Here is a 19,191-nt window from a genome sequence, read left to right on the forward strand (position 1 = left end):
CTGTGAACTAGAGGCTCTAGAGAAGTGGCTCCTAGTTTGCCTTGGGAAGATATTAATTAGAAAAAAAGTAAAAAAAGACAGTACGTAAAGGGACTAGCTTCTTGTCTGTAACAACTAGGGAATAGTATCTAGTAGGTACCTTATCGGTGCCAACGAGGGTTTATGCAATACTGTCCTCCAAAGCTACACATACACCATCATACAGATGTCATAAAAATCAATCGACTAGGTCTCCAATTGCGGGTCTGCTTAAGATAGAAAACTAGGAATGAAGGGAGTGAAAAGTTAAAACATTATTTTGTCGATCTGGTCACGAATACGCGATTGGCCACATTATTTCATTTTTATTGCGAGACGATAAAATTGGTTCCGCAAGTTAACTCTCTCAGAAGTCACCGCGAGATCGCGTCGTGGATTTATTTTCCAAGTTCCGCTATTTTTATTCGACAAAAGAAGAAGCGTCGATAAGAAATTGATTCTTTATTCTGTTCTCAAAAAAAAAGAGAGTGGACTGCAATACCGCCGAAGCGCGAAGGTAATTCGCGGAGGACGCGAAAAATATTCTTATGGAAAGCGGTCTGTCGGCGGAAGCGCGTTTTTCACTCTTTGAAAACGCAGACTTCCCGATTACCCACTCTCATTCTCCCCCTTCGTTTCCACATCTTCCACGCCGCGTTCCTCTTTATCTCTATTTCGTTTTTTCGCAGCGTAACAAATTAAACATAACCCACATCCTCCGGGCACGTTTCTTGATTACTTCTTGTTTTTCCTGCTCGCTTCTTTTTACAGATTTTATTTCCACCTTTGAAGTTTCCACCGGGCAATTTAGTGTTTTCGTTCTCTTCCTTTTTCTCCCTTTCCTCGCCCGCGCCACCATACAGCCCCTTTCCCCTTCTCGTCGACGTTTACGAAGTTTCATAACGGAGCACCGACGTCCGTGGGGTTAACTGTTTTCGCGAATTTACCGTTTCTCTCTTTCACCCCCGTTGAGGATATACTCTTGCTCCTGTCGCGTCGCTTTGTATCTTTTTCCTCTCGCGGCCACCGTCGACCAATGTCTTTTGCTATTCAATTTTCTTAACGCTGCCTGGTATCGTAACCGTTCCCTCAACCCGCTAACTTCCGCTTTTACCGCCGCTATCGATTTCACTTTACGTTGACGCGCATCCCTTTTCGACGCTTTACGACCCCGTCTTGCGGAGGACAGGAATTAACCGCGAGAAGTGAATTCTTTTCGTTTCAACGCCTTCCATCTTTTTTACACGCTTTATTGACTTGTTGGGTTCGTATATTCTTTTACTAAATTTGTAGCGGATCTTTGGTGGATTTCAGGTGTTTGGGACTTAGAGAGGTTTAAGTTGCGGCTTTTCTTGGTGACGTGCTGGGATTTGAGGTAGTAGAGATGGACTCTGTTGGAAGTTGGTTTGAACTTGACTAGAGAGGGTGGTTTCAATAATAGAAACTATTGTTTTAGATAGATTTAAAGATAAACTTGTGTACTTTGAAAAAGAGTAGTACGTAGTACATAGTTTTGAGTTGAAGCGAATCCCTGTTGACGAGATTTGTACTTTTTTAAGAGTCATCTTAATCAAGAAACTTATGCTTTCTTTAATATTATATAGGTTTTAAATGGTAAATATTTCTTCAATTTTTAGAGTGAACTTAGATCATGTCTATTACATTTTCACCAAATTTTTGGACAAGTACTAGTGTTCATTTCAAATGTATTTCTCATAAAAAGCGAATAATGGTGAGATAAGGAAAAAAATTTGATCTGGTGTATCTTTACTACCGCGATCGAAGCGGTCCGATTAATTGTCCATTAATTGTAGTCGCGAAAGCCGAATCGGTGAGCACCCTCGGTGAGAACACCTCGAAAGGATAAGAGAGACAAAGGATGGTGGGCGGGAGCGACAAGGTGGAAACGAAGTGCAGGGAGCAATGAGTCAGGAAAAGGGATGCGGAATGTAGGGTAGAGAAACACGGAAAGATGGGGTGTAGAAGGGTGGGAGAGAGGAGTAGGCGGCTCAATCGCCCTAGCAAAGGCTCCGCTACTAAAAGATCCATATCGAATAACCGGAGGGGGTGAAATTATCGGTACAACCCCTATTATTGGGTTCCGAACCACGTGAAAATAGAAAAGGAAAGGTTGCCAGATGAGATCGATACGACCCCTCGGCCGACACGGGCGAGAGCGAGAGGGAGACAGTTCCTCTTCATCCGATTATCGACTATTCGGCCCGGCGGAACTCTTTTCTTCGTGTTTCGGACTTTCGAGCGTCTATTCGAACCAATATATACTGTACGCCCGACGATCCGCGGCCGCGGAACATTTGATTACATCGCGAATCAAATTAACCCCCGTTGGGATATCGATGACGAGCAATTCTGAATTCCTCCTCGATAGATCGCGTATTATGGGATGATTCTAGCTTTTCTGGGAACGATCTAATGATGCACGCGTCGATGAATTGCTTGTCCAGCTTCTCAATTATTTTATACATAATAGTTGTCTGTGAAACTGAATCAGAAAAAGTGGAGATGAGGATCGAAGGTATTTAAGATTTTATTGTTATTATGGGGTATAAAAAGTGAATGGTAAATCCATATCGGTGAAATTTCCGTCAAGGGATCTATTCTACATTTTTTCTTGGCTATAAAAGTGAAGATCGATTTTTCTCTTCGATAAATGTTACTATAGTTTACGCACTACAAAATAGAAGATTAGAAGTAATCATGTTTTCTTGAGAAGTACTGTCATTACTCGTATAAATACTATAGTTGGTAGTAGTAGACGAACGGTGGCCCTCTATCCCCCTCCACGCAGTGTACTAGGACACAAGGTGGGGATAGGTTCCGCCCTCAGACGTCCCGCTGCGTGGTCCGATTGGTCGAAATATTAACACTCTTTCTTGTGAAAAAGTAGTTCCTATGTTCCACATAGGCATACATCCAAAATCACTAACTATTCCCTTTTTCTACAATCTCACATGTCTCATATACAAGAAATATGGATTTAACCGACCCCTTAGAGTTCAACATCCCCAAGATGAAACCTCCAAAAATGATCCCTCAATGTCATAACTAATCACAAACTCCAAAACGCTCCTTTCTCTCTCGTCCAATTAAATCAGCCTCAGGAACCACGGAACAGCGTAGCCCAGTCTCCTCGGTCGCGTAAGTCAAAAGTAATCCCCCTCTCGCAACGCGGGAACAGTGATAAGCTGAAAAGCATAGGGAGAAAGGAAGAGTCACGTTCAATCGCGAACAGTGCGGAGCGGCTGGTTCGATCCGACGGCCTCTATTTCAGCGAAGTGCATCGGATCGTGCGATTGGCGAGCGCGCCTGCGCGATCGTAAATCGGTTAGTGGCTGTCGCTTAGCACTGCGTGTCCGCCTTTAGTCGCTCGTTCCGGGACGAATGGCTTTGAGGGGGGTTGGCTTCGTTGGTCGGGCTAAAGCACACACATCGGGCCAGCAGACGCTACCGGAGATCGATAGCATCGGCCACGGAAATACACCGAGTTAATAATGCAGTTGATAATCACGATGAGAGACCGCGATGACGAGGAGGACGGGCCAGGCAATCCGACGAGGAACGGGGCTCGACTTCTACGCGCGCGAGCGCTCGTTCCGATGCTCTTATCTTAATGGCGCTGTTGTCGCGTGCCCCGGATGACTGCGACCTTCTTTGCTCGAGTAGATTGATGATGTGCGAATGGGGGTTAGCTGGCGATTGTTCGGGGGGATGTTGGGTGTCGGTTCAAATAGGTTGGGAAAAGCGATAGAAAGGAATATCTCTCGTTTGCTGTAATAGTGACATAAGCCAATAGATTAATGTTTTTGAGGTATCGATGCATCTTGGGTTTTGTCTGAAAGTAAGTTATTACCGCATTTTTAGGAAAATTGTGAGTTTTGAGTTATGTTATTATTGTAGGAAGTGAGCAATGTGTGAGGTGGGTCTCGGATAACATTGAAGTCCTTAAATTGGCAACTAACTCATGTGTTTAGAAATGGGTTTTAGTTTGTTTTTATTCTTATGGTGGACAATATTCTCTTTATATGGCAAGATAAAGTTTCTTTTTAAGCAGAAGGGAGTTCAAATGATGGAACCCTTCTCTTAAAATGTGAGTTCGTAATACAGAATGGAGACTCAAAATTCGATATTTCAGGAATATAAGAATTTAAGTGACCATTTTTTGAATGTGCGTTGATAGATGAATCTGAAACTTTTTCTAGTGTCCAAGTGCTTACTGAGGTTGCCATCACAGCTAAATTTCTAGGACCTAGAGTCTTCCATTCTTCTTTGTCTCGGCCAAAGGGTAGAACTTAATTTCGCTCATCAGTCTTCCTCGACAGTAGTACCAATCCCAGTTTACTGGCGAAACATCCCCAAAACGCGTGATGCACCCGCTTGTTTTCCTTGTCTTCGACCCAATGAGAGACATCTTTCCTTCTTGTCGACTTGGTCTATGTAGTAATTTACCATTTACGACGTCGGCGCGCTTTTATCCGCAATAAGTCCCGTCGGGCTTCGATGGCTGTAGAGTTTCGAGCTCTCGCTTCAATTCCCGCAACGGCGCGAGTTTCGCCTGGCCCTCTGTCGTTTCTTTCATTAGCGGTACTTAACTTCCGTTTCTTTACAATATCGCTTCAGACGGTCTACAGTTTTCACGAGAAGCACGAGCCCTGGTCGGTACGAAACTTTTAATAAATACAACAGGCTTCTCGTAAATCTCGAGGAAACGGGAGAACCGCCACGCCAATGTTTCCTTTTCGTTCTTCTCGTCTTTTTCACCCCTTCTCCCCAATCTCGAGCGATGTATAGAGGAAAGAATCATTACGTGCTGCGAACCAGATGGATCTAACCACTTTTGTCCCTTGTGTTACCTTTCGTTCGTGAAGATTTAATCTGATCAAACGATCTGCACGCGGAGGGAATTTCTGCTGTGAAATGAGGGAGCTTAAGCCGCGTTCTCGCATGTCAAACTTAGGATTTGTTATGGCACGAGAACTTGACAAGACTACTAATTAATTCTAAGTGATCAACATACGTAGAGATACCTATTTTAATAGGTTTACTTAATACTAGATCAGAAGAAAGTTGATGTTATTGGAAAACATTCTTTGGTCATATTAATGCTATCAGATAATGAAGGGATTTCGTGTAAGTTTGAAAACGTTCTGCTACACGTTTCATATGTGGAAGTGTGGTCTTAAGCTTCGAAGTAGAACAAAGGGTGAAATCGAAGTGACCTACATGCATTCGGCAGGCTTTCCAATGTGGTATGAGAATGTTCTGTATCGTACGTTTCACACTAGGAAACGCGACTTCAAGTCTCACAGTATCAAAACCTCGTTAATGATTCGAAGTTAAAGTGATTTATATTCTCCTACAGCAATATTATAATTTAAATTTCATGGTACACAGTCCATTTTCCATTTTAAGAGCAAATTTAAATCAACCCACATTACCAATTTATAAATTCCATCATCTCCAATTGAGATGAAATTAACTCAACGACAACACTGCATCGAGTACTTCACCTCTTCCGCGAGACTTAAAACTGATTACCGACGCCGTCTCTGAATACACTTTTGTTTTCGAGACACGATCGATGGAACTAAGGATTGACTCTTAACGTCAACAAGAAAGTCGCCTTTGTCGCGCGAAATTGTCGCCCATCGTCGAACTGTTAATCGAGACGTTTAATTTTAATGTACAAAGCGCCATGAAAGCGAGAAGACGTTCCCTCGCTACCCGAAATAGTTCCAATTGGGTTAACTGCATGCGATTCGTGGCTAGAGCAGGCCGATCGTAAACTGGTTAGTAACGGAAGTCACTTGGGCACCGATCACCCATTCTGGAACGCATTACACACACACGCGATGATTCTGGGGCGCGTTATAGCGCGCTCGTAAAAATGTCGAGGCGTTAGGGGAGGGTGGAAGCGAACCGATGGAGACGTGAGAGGACTACAACTTCTGTTTACGCCCATTGTGCCATTAATTTCTAACTATGTGTTCTGTGGAGGAAAATTGATGTTGCAGGATTTGATCGCTTCCGTGGATTTTGCTTCAACATTGATGCAATAATATTTTTATAGAATTTGATTGTGGTGCCCTTTATTGAATTTCTTTAGTTATGGAACATGTGTATAAAGAATTGGTAGAAATTAGTAAATCCAATATATACGAATTTTCTGTAGATTATTATAAATTATTGTTCATAATTAAACTTTAGTAACTATATTATATATACATAGGTACTAGCTGAGAAGCCTGATAGATGAATAGACATATTTTCACAGAAAATTCTCGCGATCAACTTTTCATCCTGCATCGTTAATCAAATAAGAGACATAGGTACTATATTTTCCCAATCACAGTGACCCATAATCAACCACCCCCGCTCTACTAAAAATCTCATTAACATCTCTCCAATATTTCTGTTTCAGTACTACGAAATGTCCTACGGTATCACGGTGGAGATGCACAAGCAGGTGAGTAACTTTCCCAAAAACAACATCTTCTAATTTCTTTTTTCATTCCACCGTAACCTCGCACCCTCTCCCAGAAGAGCGTCTCTATCTCTCCAAGGTGTTCCCAAAGCCCACAGCGAGAGGCGCCCCCTTTCGAAGTTCCCGACGGGACATTAAGCCAGACGCCGCTTTAAGAATGCCGTCCCGATTTCTATCGCGCCTCGGAGGCAGCAGGGGTGGTTCGAGGATCAAAAGATTTTCCGTTAATTAAGTTCGAAATATGTCGGCCGCAAAAACGAAGGGGTTGCCCGGCGCATCTGGCCCGGGAAATCGTGTAATTTTAGCTAATTAGGGGAAACACCGTGGCCATCGCCCTCTGTCAGCAATTTTCTTAAAAGCGACCGCCGTCGACCCCTCGTTGCACGCGAACCGGCCTCCTCCGAGGTGAAAAGGGGTGGGGACAGGGCGTGGGGGGGAAAACAGGGAGTCCTGAACTCGAAACAACCCTCCCTTGACACGACGAGCTGATATTCATTAGCATTAGCGGCCGATCATTTCTCACCCTTGTACCCAGGGGCGCTGCTTAATGGGGTGCAAGCCTGGGGACAGAGGGCAGGGGCAGAGAGCGTCGTCGAATAGGCCGGGTCCACCATTAAATCGCCGCGAAATTGCGTCCGGTGGCTCAAGTGGCAAACTAGTTAGCTTAGGATGCTTTATAGCGGCGTTGTTATTGCCGTGTACGATTCGCGCTTCGAATTGATACGTCGGCCTCGAACCGTGTACCGCTTAATTGACTGATTAGCTCGACGGACTGGATTGCTCTTGTTCGTCGGTTGCGTGGGTCACGACGAAATGAGGGTTGAAAATTTTGGGGCACGTCGCGAGTGGAAATTAACGAAAGATGAATAATGGTGCGAGGGTAGTTAACTGGGTGAAGGATGAAGAATCATTGGAGTATAGAAATAATTGTGTTGGGTAACTAAGAAAGTTTCTGTTGCTTTGAGTGGGTTCACGAGGTGTCCAAGGGCTGGTAGAATAAGTAAAAAAGTTATGATTCTATGTGTATTAAAAAGTAAGTGAAGAATGTAGAACTGTAGAATGTAAAAATGGTTTAGTATAATGTTATATTTTGGAAGAAATTAAAAACTACAGCCAGATATCAATAATATAAATTTTAATTTATATTTTCGATTTAATTCTGCTCGTAAAATTACCACTTTACTTTCTTCGTATACTTCGGTTCTTAGACACTCTATATGCATTACCATCACAAAATTAATCTTTATAGCAACAATTACGATCCGTGTACCACCTTGTCAATACTATTAATTGCACCATTACCTCTATTCCGTTTACGATATAATAAAGTCGACATTTTAACCATCGTTATTATGTATCCTCCTCAATATCTTGAACTTTCCCTTTAAATCATTCCCGTGATTACTTTTTAAAAAAAAGAGACTCTCGTAAGGTGATCAAAGCGACGATTCAAATAAGTCTTCCGGAATTTTGTTCGTTAACTTATCTCGGAGCAGTTTGAAACGGTACACCTACCGTTTCGCGCGGAGGGAAATGAAAGTAAGCGGTTACTCGATACGGTCGTATAATTGCTAATGGACGATAAAAGTAAGAGCAGGAAACGGAAAATCGACGGTCGCCAGGAAATCAATCCCCCTCGGGCGTAGCACGTCGACAAATTGTATCGAGACGGTGTAACACGGCCAATTCGACCTTCTAACGTTAATTAGGGGAGAAGCGAAAAGTTATTGGTTCCTCACGGCTGGTTAATTAATTGCGGCAACATTGCCACCGTGTAATTATGCGCGAGATGTAATTAGATCCTTCCATTCGATCGTTTTTATTAACTGTAGCCACGATTTCATAGTGGGAAATCAATTTATCGTGTGAATGCACTTTCTCTTTTGCATTGATTAACGCTTTAATGAACTGCTTTTTATGGTTATCTGATATTGATGACTTTTGGAAAATTGGATAGATTCATGAATTAAGTTCTATTAATACTGTGTAAAAAAATTAATTTTTATATCTAGGGAAAATGATTCTGCTCATTTATGAGTACCTATAAAATATTTAAAACTCTTGACTTTTGTAATGTTATGTAACATTAAGTAATTCGTTTACAGGACATATATTTGTAACATTTAGCCATCTTTCATGTTTTCCTTTCTGCTTGTATTTTAAAAAATAAAATTATTATTTGAATTTAAAAAATTTACTGCTCTACTTGGTTTCAAACACAAACTAGTAGCTTCACCATGGAAGGTATAAAAATAATCTAAAAAACAGTACAAAGAAGATATTACCCCCACCTTAAAAGTCTTAAAAAAAGTAGCAGATCGTCATAAAAAGAGTCTCGAATAAAAAATGTAAAGTCCCAGCAGAAATCGCAGATCACACAATCAGAAACACGAGTAACAGGTCATCGACAGTTGTAATCAATTGTCATCACTCTATCTCCGCTAGTGACATCGTTCATAAGCCCGTCTTAATTCCGCCCACCCTGTTCCCTCGCTCCTCGAATGCCCATAATACCCCCACCCCCTCGTCAACGAATTAAGAAGCAGTGGAAAAAAATTGATTGCGTTGCCACTTGTGCGATCCTCCCTCCCTCGGTCTTCTGTTTTCTCGTTTTAGCATGAAAGGATGTCGGATGGGAGGGGTGGAAGAGCTCCGTGGACTAAGGATAGGGGGGGGAGAATAAATCACCCTCCGTTTGGTTGTCTCCGGCACTTAGCCGGCTTTCGAATCGCGGTCTTCGGTCCTCGCTCCTTTTCAATTTGAGCACCGAATGAAAACAATCTTCCCCTACGAGGTTAGAGCTCACCCTGACTTTCCCTCCGTCCCCTGTCTCTTTCACCCTCCACGTCCACCATCCTCCCCCCTCTTCGTTTTTACCCTTTTTAGCCGGCACCGTTGGCGAGTCTCTCTGATTTCATCCTTCTCGTTCCCTCGCTCTCTTTCCCATTAGTCCTCTGTCGCTGCCTCCACTTTTCCCCCTGAAACCCCCGCCCTCGAACGGCCGCGGACCTCGCTCCCCTCGCCGCCCCAAGTCGACATTTGCCTCCCACCCTGCCGTTAAAGCCCGCAGCCACCACTTTACCACTCGCTACTCGACTAACTCGAATTTGTTGGCGATGTCCCAGTTCTTATACGAGTCTTTCTCTCCTTTCGCCGACCCTTCTGCCTCCCACACCCAGGTCTTCTACCCTTTCTACAAATAATTGTAACGCGCGGGGTACCGTGCACGCGAGGCTCGGCGACCTCGAACCTGGTCACGTGTGAGGACGATTCGAGGAATCGAATTCGATACGGTTTATTGGCGTGGGCGGCTGGTACGCCGTTGTGGACAAATATACGTGAATGTGTACTTTTGTGTACGTGTGTACAAATGTAGTTGAAAGGAGGATCATTGTAACTTTTTCTTATTTCTGTTTTTACATCTTTTTTTAAATGTAAGATATATGTAGGTATAGGAAAAAGTAGAATTGAATGAAGAATTGGGGAGTTGAAGACTAGGTGCGAATTCTGAAACTACTTTTTGAGATATTTGATCTCAGTGTGTAGTTACGCGGATTTAACCTGCCTGAGCCACGGAGTTAAAGTGTATTTAGTTATACAGAAAACAAGTGGATTTAATCCTTAACTGCTCTGGGGTTTAATATTCTCTCAAGCTTTATTATCAGTGCACTTCGCGACTAAAAGTTGATAACATTAGTTGCAAAGGGGCATACGAAAGATTGTGACTTGTCTGAAGATTACTGAGACTCTAAAAAAGCTATCTGTCAGTAGATAAGAAGACTACCAACAACTGTGTGTAATTCCTAAGGTTTTGGAGGACCTCACAGAAGCAGTAAAGGGTAATACACTCTGGCTTTATATCTGCGGTCCAGATACAGTTGTGAAATTATTAAAGTATAGCTAATTTTAGACTTGTACTATTCTTCAACTCACTAACTGAGGTATTAATATTAGAGATCATCTACCATGTTAAATACCAACAATTTCATCCTTACAACCCTCTCAATCTTTCTCAGCATCGAAAAGGCCATAGACCTTAATCACCCACGCACCCTACTAATCATCGCCACAATTCCAGGCTCATCCTAAATGCAAACCCTCTTCTAATTTCCCCAGCCCCTGGACTCCACCCGAGATACGTCTGACCCGTTTAAAGGCCGCATCCCTGACAGAGGCCGCGGAAAAACGGCGACGCAGGGTGATCCAAAGTTACAACTTTAGATTCCGCCGTGTTCGGACAATAAAAGCTGCCCGATAAAAAATCCCTTACGCGTTACGCGGGGCTGAGAAACGAGTTTACGCTTGTCGCAAAGGTAAAAACTTTTATTACCATGACACGAGCCGTTCCGTCGTTACTTTGCTCGCTTGCTGGGGCTCTCTCGCAGGTGGAGCGCGATAAAGTTAAAAGTTGCCGCTTTTCTGGCACACTGGCTCTCGACGCCTCTCTCCTCCCCCCCCTCTCCCCTCATCGCTGCGCATTCCCAACGTTAATAACGCCGTCGGAACGTTCGTCGTTCTTACCTCTGATTAATCGCCCATTCGATGCCACTGATTATTTCGACTCTCCCAGAACGCGTTCCCGACAAAACCTGTGCACGCGGCGGTGGACGCGCAGCGGCGTCGGCGATTCCTCTGGGAAATGAGATTTTTCGAATGGCGCCGCAATAAAAAGGGAAAAGAACGGGTTGAGAGGGATTGTAAAAAGCGGCGTCGACTGTGAACAAGAAAAATATGAAAGGATGGACCGGGATGAGCGTGGGCGGGGGTGGGGGGTGCCAGAGCTGGAAAAAGAATGCACAGGCGTCGCGACTGCCACGCAACGCGCTCCTGCTTGGTCCAGCCAGTCGTATGATGGCTCGACGGACCTATCCGATAACGCTTATCGCTTAATTGAAAGGCTCGTACTCGGGACCCGATGCCTGCTCGTTGTCCTGCTCAATTAAGCCACGATCTATGGCAATATGCACCGCGGATCCGTCACGCACAAGGACTTTCCGTGGTTATGCAAAATATTTGCCAGATAATTCTGTCTGGGACTTGCTGGAGGTGGCTCGGGGGTAGGGAGGAATTTTGGATGGGGCTGTAGGTGCTGTAGTATTATTGACTACATTGCTGTCAGGTTTATTGGTGTCTTTTATTTATGGACTCTGCTGTTTTCTTTATTTTTTTCTTTTTTTTTTTTTAACCGTACCTTTATTGCTTGCTATTATGAGTTATCAATATCGTAAAATACTCTATGAATTTTCTTACTATAGAATTGCATGACAATATGATTGTTGTGTAATTATGCTCTGGTATATTCAGTGTAAAGGAGTATTTATGAACTTTTAATTAAATGGGTAGATGCACTACGGTTGTGCTTCTCTTATTTATAGGAATTAGATATTCCTTCACCCATTGAATGATCTTTGATTTTCATGGATGGTAAGATGGGAACGAGTTAATAACACGTAGCTGGACCCTACAATCAAAATGTCATTGAACCCTCGAACATTCACCTCACAAGCTCTCAAGATCACTCTAAAGAGAGTAATACTGATCTTCGAGATTGCTCTTTCCCAAAACAAAGCAATAAAAATTGAAGAGGAGAAAAGATCCAATATTCGTAAAAAGAATTGAACACCCTCTCAGAAAATTTGTTAACACCATCATCTCGTAGCAACGTCTTTCCCTGTACATGCTTATCCATTCGCTGAGCAGGATTAGCCTCGTCCCCGATTTCCTCGTCGAAAACGAAAGATCACCCGTTCGAGAAGAATATTCGCATCGCCGTGGGCGTTCGTCGATACAAGAGTAACTACCATTTCCCATCGCGGGTGCGCGCCCGGCGCCCGATAAAAAATGTGCAGGCTGACCAATTGCATATAACTCACCCTGCCTTTCCAGTTCTTCCTGCCTCCATGTATATATACGTCTATCTATCCGCGCGCGCGTGTTCCCTCTTTCTCCGCCGCTCTGTTCCCCGTTCTCACGTTCTCTCTCCGTTTCGGTAGCCGGGGGTCGCTTTTCCAGCACTCTCCTCGTCCGCGCACACAACCGCTCACGCAGACGTACACACGCTCGGGCCAATGCACGGTACACACACGCACGTGGAAGTACACGTCGATGGACGCACGCGTGTGCATGCTTGCACGTAGCCGCCGCGGACCACGTACACGAACGCGTTCCAGGGGTCGTGTATTCGAGTTCTTTTATTTGGCCCTGCGGGGGTAGTAGAGGGTTGAGTTGAGCGAGCGAAACGAGGGTGCGGTGGGTTGGGGGCGATGACATCGATTTTTTACCCGTTGCTAATCTCAATGTTACCTCCTCCTACTCTGCCTCCTCTTCCTCTTCCTCCTTCTCCTCCTTCTCTCCTCCGCGTCCCGCCGTTCGGTCACTTCCATCCTCCTCCGTCTCGCCCCCCTTTGGCCCCCCCTCGGCCCCCCCTCGGCCCCTCCCCGAGCGTACCGCCGACGCTGCCCCGCCGCCCTCGGACCATCCGTTCTGCGGGAAAATGTGCATGTGCATCGGGCACATTCGAGAAGGAATAACCATTTTTTCGTACCGGACAACACTTGCACCGCGTCGCCCCCGCCTCGCAAATTCTCCTCGTCTCCCCTTCGTCGCGGTCCTACGCCCCCCCTCGCGCCCACCTATCCCCCTTCCAACCGTCCCTCTCCTATGTGCTCCTCTCTTTCCGTCGGCTCTCTACCCCCGCGTCGCTGTCGCGTCCTCTTTGTCGCTTTTTTCGTCGAAGCTTTTTTCCCCCGCTGCACACCCTTCTTCTCCGCCACCTCCCGCGACTCGGACCGGGCGAAATCGAACTGACGTGGACGCGCGGCAGTTTTCCATCTTCCTGTCTCCCGCACCCTCACCCCCCGTGGGAATAATGACATTTTTTCGGGTTGAAGCGGCCCTGCCCGCGTCCTTGCGACGCCCCACGGAAAAATCGCGCGCAGGATTTCGCGAGCCGTCGCGTTACAGGGAAATTGGGATCGAAATAGCTGCGAAATCGAGACAATGGTTCTGGGGAGAGTCGTGTGAGGGCTCGGGGATGCTTCTTTCGGGGCGCAACTGTGTATGGAGGGTTCAGGTTCCTTTTTTTTCTGTGACAGGTTCTTTTGGTGGAGGACCTAATTTTGTTTTAGAATATTTTTCATTAGCTTGAAGTCACTCGGAGAAAATGAGTTTTGTTTATCGTACACTTTCACATTTTTCAATATTTTCATGATTTGCGAAACTGCTTGTACTGAAACTTCACTACCTGAGTTGACTTGAGAGACTCTGACTATGAAAACCGTGAATCTATATGGATCTGTGAGCTAAAAAATAGTTCAAGTTCAAAAACAAGAAAACCACACTTTGATATATTTCATTTCAACGTGTGGTTGAAATGTTTTACATATAGTTCCGATATTATTTGAGAATTGCTCGTACTGTTCTTCAACTTATCGATTCATATCGACTGAGCACTGTGATTTCTATTCTCTAAGCTATCATTCTCCATTCTCTAGTTTTGAGTTAAGTTTTACTCCCTTCCTGACAACCAGGGATGAAGCAGTAGATGTGAAAGAGGATATTAATTTCTACAGAGTTAATGTTGATAAGCCTCGACGCAATTAGCTCGATCTATCGACGCTGTGCACTGAGTTCCCCAATCGTGATTCGATCCCTGTAATGTTGGGTGGGCGCACATTGGTGACATTGATCGTATTCGTTGTAGTTAATTATCAAAACTAATCTATCGCGATAGGTGCGCTCTCCCATTGTTTGTCGGCCGCGGTGTGATGAGTAGATCTTATTCACCTTTCTGCCCACACCTACATTGACACTTTAACCTCATTTATTTCGGGAACAAGTGGTTAGTTACGAGTGTCTCTCAGATGGCTCTTCAAGACCTAGGATTTAAAATATAACTTGCTAAAAAAGTTGATTCCCTTTTTTGGTTCACGCCTCGTGAGGAAACTGTAGCAATTTCGAGGCTCTAATGACCTGGTAACTTTTATACTATATTTGGGGGTGCGACTGGTGAACTGTCTTGAAGTACAGTTGGAGGAGGTTGAAGTGAAGGATCGTTTTGTGGGTGGTACTTAACATCCTGTGTACCTGCTGAAGAGTACTTGAATAGGGTCAAGTGGTAGTGCTTATGTTGTATCGATAAGTTTATCAGTGAGGTGACCAGGGTGTAAATTTATGAAAGAGGGTTGGAGTATATCGTTTAACAGAAATGGGGTTTAATTATTATTTTTTTTATTTACTGTTGGAATGGTCTCTCGCATTTCTTTGAGTTGGAAACGCGCAACACGCTGCAGCTAAATAGTGATTTTCGTGCACCCTTAATTAGTACTTCTCAAAATTTCATGCATATATCAACAGCTAGGAGCACTATTGCTACCCACTAATGGTACACCACCAGATTATAATAAATACTACTTTAGCAATTATCAAATATTAGTGTCGTCTTATAGGATGTCCACCAAACCCAACAAAATTGAAGAAAAAAAAAAGCTAATTAATCTCTTCTTCTAAATATTACAAGAAAATAGTGCAAAAAATTTATTCCACTTCTGCAAATATTTTTTGTGACTTATCAAATTAAAAAAATGACTCTTTCACTGTTATAACAAGGAATCCAAATTTCTTTTATCCCCTGTCTACCCAAACTATTTGGACTTCCTCCTCTCCCCTTCGTTTCCTCCTCCACAGCGTCGTCATTGTAGGCACGTCACGTGGTAATGGTATAATCGACTCGATCGAAGCGCATTAATGAGTAACCGCTCACTTTCCGAGGCATGGTGGCGGCTCACGTGTCCATCGGGCAGTCGTCACGTGCAATACGATCGTAGCAACGCAACCCCCGAATTTCATGACACTTTTACGGTGTTTTCGCGATTTGTTCGCGCTCCAGTTTACGATTTCACGGCTAGCCCTTCGATTTTTCAATTAATTCCGCCGTGTTATCGGGGCACGCACCGAAACATAGTGTTCAATCTCTTTTTTTTTTACAGACCATTGAGAACGACACTCTCCTGTGTCCCGAAATCGTTCGCTAATAAACTGCAATACGTTTTAACGCTGGCATTTTCGACGACACCCTGTCGATATCAATGCCGCGATTTGAACGTTTTTTCATTCGACTCTATTGTTTGTATCGTTCCTCTTGTTTGCCTTTTGGTCCTGTTTACAGAGCTATGGATTTTGAAAACACTGGCGGGATAACGTAGGAATTGCTGATCTAGCGTGTTTGCTAGAGATTGGGGGTTGATTTAGAAAAATACTACACGGATATCTGCAAATCTGAAGAGAAGATTGCCTGACAAAGGTTTCAGAATCACAGCTGCGATATTGCAAAGCAAAAGCTCACCGAAACAGTAACACGCAATGTATAGATTTGATTTTCAGAGAAGAAAGGGGTCACAGAGATATACAGATGATCATAAAGAATGTTGAAACACACAGGAACGTTTTTCAGCTAACAGTTATTTCACAAAGTACTCTGCAAAGTGTCGCACTGTTGTCCAGCAAAATCCATATCCTTTGTGAGGGAATTTTTATTTAAAAATACACAAGTCCCCGCGACGAATCCACCAGGATTGAAATAGCCTGTTTGTGTCTTTGACTTCGCTTAAAAATAAACACGTTCATTCCGCGTGGCCAGTTCTCCCTCTAATTGCGCCATTCATTATGCTTGCAGACGGAGATCGCCAAGAGGTTGAACGCGATAATCGTCCAGCTACTGCCGTTCCTGGCACAAGAGGTGAGTCTTTGACTTTCTGTTTTGGCACGTGGTGCCGCACAATCTCACGATCGAGAGTGACAACGACGCGATAATGATAGCATGGCTTGCAGCATCAGCAGCAGGTGGCCAATGCCGTAGAGAGAGCGAAGCAAGTCACGACGTCCGAGCTGAACGCTATTATTGGGGTGAGCTTCTCTCCGCAATTGATTCTATTAACTTCTTAGTTTTTTGGCAAGCAGTCGGACATTGATCTTGGCACAGTCTCTGACACGCCTCTGGGCTGCTTGCTTGTCCCAATTTCAATACGTGAACGTTAATTCGCGTGACGAATGGTTGAGAACGGTGCGATTAACCATTGCGAAACTCTTTTGCAGCAGCAACAGGGTCTGCAACAGCTACTGGTGAGTCCTCCTGTCTTTTTCGATGTCTAGAATCTAGGTCCTAGATAGAGACCTATTTAGGTAGGTACTGGCGTGCGATATCTTCGCGTGGAATCGTTCAAAGAGGAAATTTCAAATGGGTATTTTCGTTTGGAAGAGATTTCATGAGATTTCGATATAGAGAGACAAGCTGAAGACAGTTTCTATTTGGCACGTTCTGGTAATTACTGAGTGACTTAACTCTTTTGGATCCAATTTTTCTGCATGTGGGGGGGATGTTCAATTTAATTAGTGAAGGAATGATACTTTGCAGAATCTGGTTGGTTAGTAAATAGTACTGGTGGGGAGCACTAATTCGTTAGTAGGATGGATAACTTCATTAGGAGTGTCTGAAAAATTAAGAACTTAATTGAATCTTGGTCTCGTAGTCTGTTGATACATTGAGCTATTTTTTTCTCTTGAGAAGAATGCTGTATTCTTCTGAAATCAATGTTTTCAATAGAATGTAGATTGGATAAAAAAGGGTTAAGCATAAATATACATGTATGTGTTTACTTCCCATAAATAGTATCCTTTAATCAGCTTCCATCTTCACATTTTGTTTATAGCAAAACTGAAATATAGACTGAGATCTTGATTATTTAGTGTCCATATATGCATGCTATCAAAGGCACGAAAGGAGAAACTCTGTGAAAGCTCCTTAACTTAGGCTGCGTTCCCACACCTGTAACCAGATAAATCCAAAGGATTTACCTGAATTTTTACAAAGTACAGTAGTTTAGAAGGGGGCAGTACTACTAATTAAGTAGTAATTTCTGGTAGAGATCCTAATTTTAAATAATTACTATTTAAAAAGATTTTGTATTCTAAAAAATCTTGAAACTTCCTGGACATTTTTAGATTTAAAGAATTGTTACATACTCAAGTCCAAAAAAGGTTAAAAATTTCAAATTGCGAATACTTGAATATTTGAGAATTCGAATATTTGAGTACTTGAAAATTTGTATATTTTCATGTCTAAGAATATAAACATTTAGTCACTGGAAAAGTTTATAAGAAGTTGCAACCTTGAGAATTAGGCCACCAAAGAATATAAAAATCTGAATATTTGAAAAGTGAAATACCTAACATTCAAAAACTCCACACTCCCTACACCCCCAACCCAACTTACCATTCCACCTTCTAACACACACCCCAACCCCTCTACGATATAGGAACGCAGCCTCAGCATGAACCCCACCATCGTAGACACCTTCCTTTTCCAACCTTACGTCAGAAAATCGTGAGCCCGTTGGTTGACGGATGTTACAGCAACAGATTCACGCGCAGCAGCTGCCGCACGGCGCGGTGGTTGGCGGTCTTCCGCCAGCAGGGCTGCTGGGGTTCGCAGGTGCGGCCGCGGCGGCCGCAGCAGCGGTGGTGCCGCCCCACCTCGCGCCCCCGCCGCACCCCGCAGCCGCGGCTGCGGTTCAGGCACAGGCGCAGGCGCTGTTGAAGCCCTCCGACCTGCAACAGCACCGAGCCGCCGCGGAGACGCCCGAGGATCGTAAGCCGATCGCCCTTACCGACGACAGACTCCGAAGATCGGTATCGCCGCCAGAGAAGTTCCGTAGCCGCACCCCCGACCTCGAGAGCGATCCCAAGAGGCGGAAGGAGGAGAAGCTCGGACACGTGAGTGTTTTAATCTTATCCTTGAACGTACGCCGCGCGGTCCTTTTGTTTTTGCGCGGGATATTCGACCCACCTGTTACGCGCTGCTTAAGAATCCGGAGGATCTCGGGTGTTGGTGGTCGATGGTGGTTCTTTTGCGATTGGAGTATTCTTTTGGGTGATGCTGGTACGCGTTTCAGATTGAATTGGTTTTCTCAAGTAATTGGTGTCATTTGGAGACTAAATTACAGGTTTTCATGAATTGAAGTTTAGAAAATTAAGACAAACTTAAAAGATCTTTGAAAATTTGAATATTTGAATATTTGAAAATTTAAATATTTGAATATTTGAAAATTTGAATATTTGAAAATTTGAATATTTGAAAATTCAAAAAATTGAATATTTAAAAATTTTGAAGTTTAAAAGATTGAATTGGGTCGTATAGAGCAAATAGTATTGAGGTCCTACGATGATCCTACTTTGGTATGTTAAGGACTAATTCTAATTAAAGATGCGTTTAATTAAAATGTTCATGAACTGCGTCTGACAAGAGGACTTATTCCACTGGCAGCGTGCATGTTAAATGAAACGCACCGTTGTCAGTAGAATAAAGCCTTGAGTCAGACAAATCTCACATATCCGTATTTTAGGCATAGTGTTAGTGTCATCACACATTATTGACAGGAAACAAGAAATCTATCTTCCGTAAAACTGCCCCTCGGTAATACATTAATATTGCAATGTATTTGTGATAATAGTGCGTATAAGATTTTTGCTTGAAAGTTCGTCGTATTGACGAGTAGCTCCAGTTAAAACTATTGCAAGAAAAAGACTGGGTAAGAAACGTGAGTCGTTAAAAATAATGAATGAATGAAAAGAACTGCCACAATAATTATAGTAATTTGAGTTGCACCTACAACCAC

The 19,191-nt window shown here is 43.6% G+C and overlaps 1 protein-coding gene across 9 annotated transcripts in view; it reads left to right on the plus strand.

Moving 5' to 3' along the window:
• The window catches only part of Gro (TLE family member transcriptional corepressor groucho), a 94,278-nt gene that overhangs the window by 31,835 nt on the left and 43,252 nt on the right, over window positions 1-19,191 (plus strand). For 6 of the 9 annotated variants that reach the window (XR_013001594.1, XR_013001593.1, XM_076375546.1 and 3 more), the window contains exons 5-9: window positions 6,458-6,502; window positions 16,194-16,256; window positions 16,337-16,423; window positions 16,613-16,639; window positions 17,930-18,289. Coding sequence is in view for 7 of the 9 variants with exons in the window: in XM_076375546.1 (XP_076231661.1) it covers window positions 6,458-6,502; window positions 16,194-16,256; window positions 16,337-16,423; window positions 16,613-16,639; window positions 17,930-18,289 (582 nt within the window). In the remaining 2 variants the exon portion in view is untranslated. The remainder of the gene's footprint in view (window positions 1-6,457; window positions 6,503-16,193; window positions 16,257-16,336; window positions 16,424-16,612; window positions 16,640-17,929; window positions 18,290-19,191) is intronic. The other 3 variants (XM_076375543.1, XM_076375544.1, XM_076375545.1) reach the window with 3 other exon arrangements.

Source organism: Calliopsis andreniformis, chromosome 3, assembly GCF_051401765.1.
Source record: "Calliopsis andreniformis isolate RMS-2024a chromosome 3, iyCalAndr_principal, whole genome shotgun sequence".
Taxonomy (NCBI): domain Eukaryota; kingdom Metazoa; phylum Arthropoda; class Insecta; order Hymenoptera; family Andrenidae; genus Calliopsis; species Calliopsis andreniformis.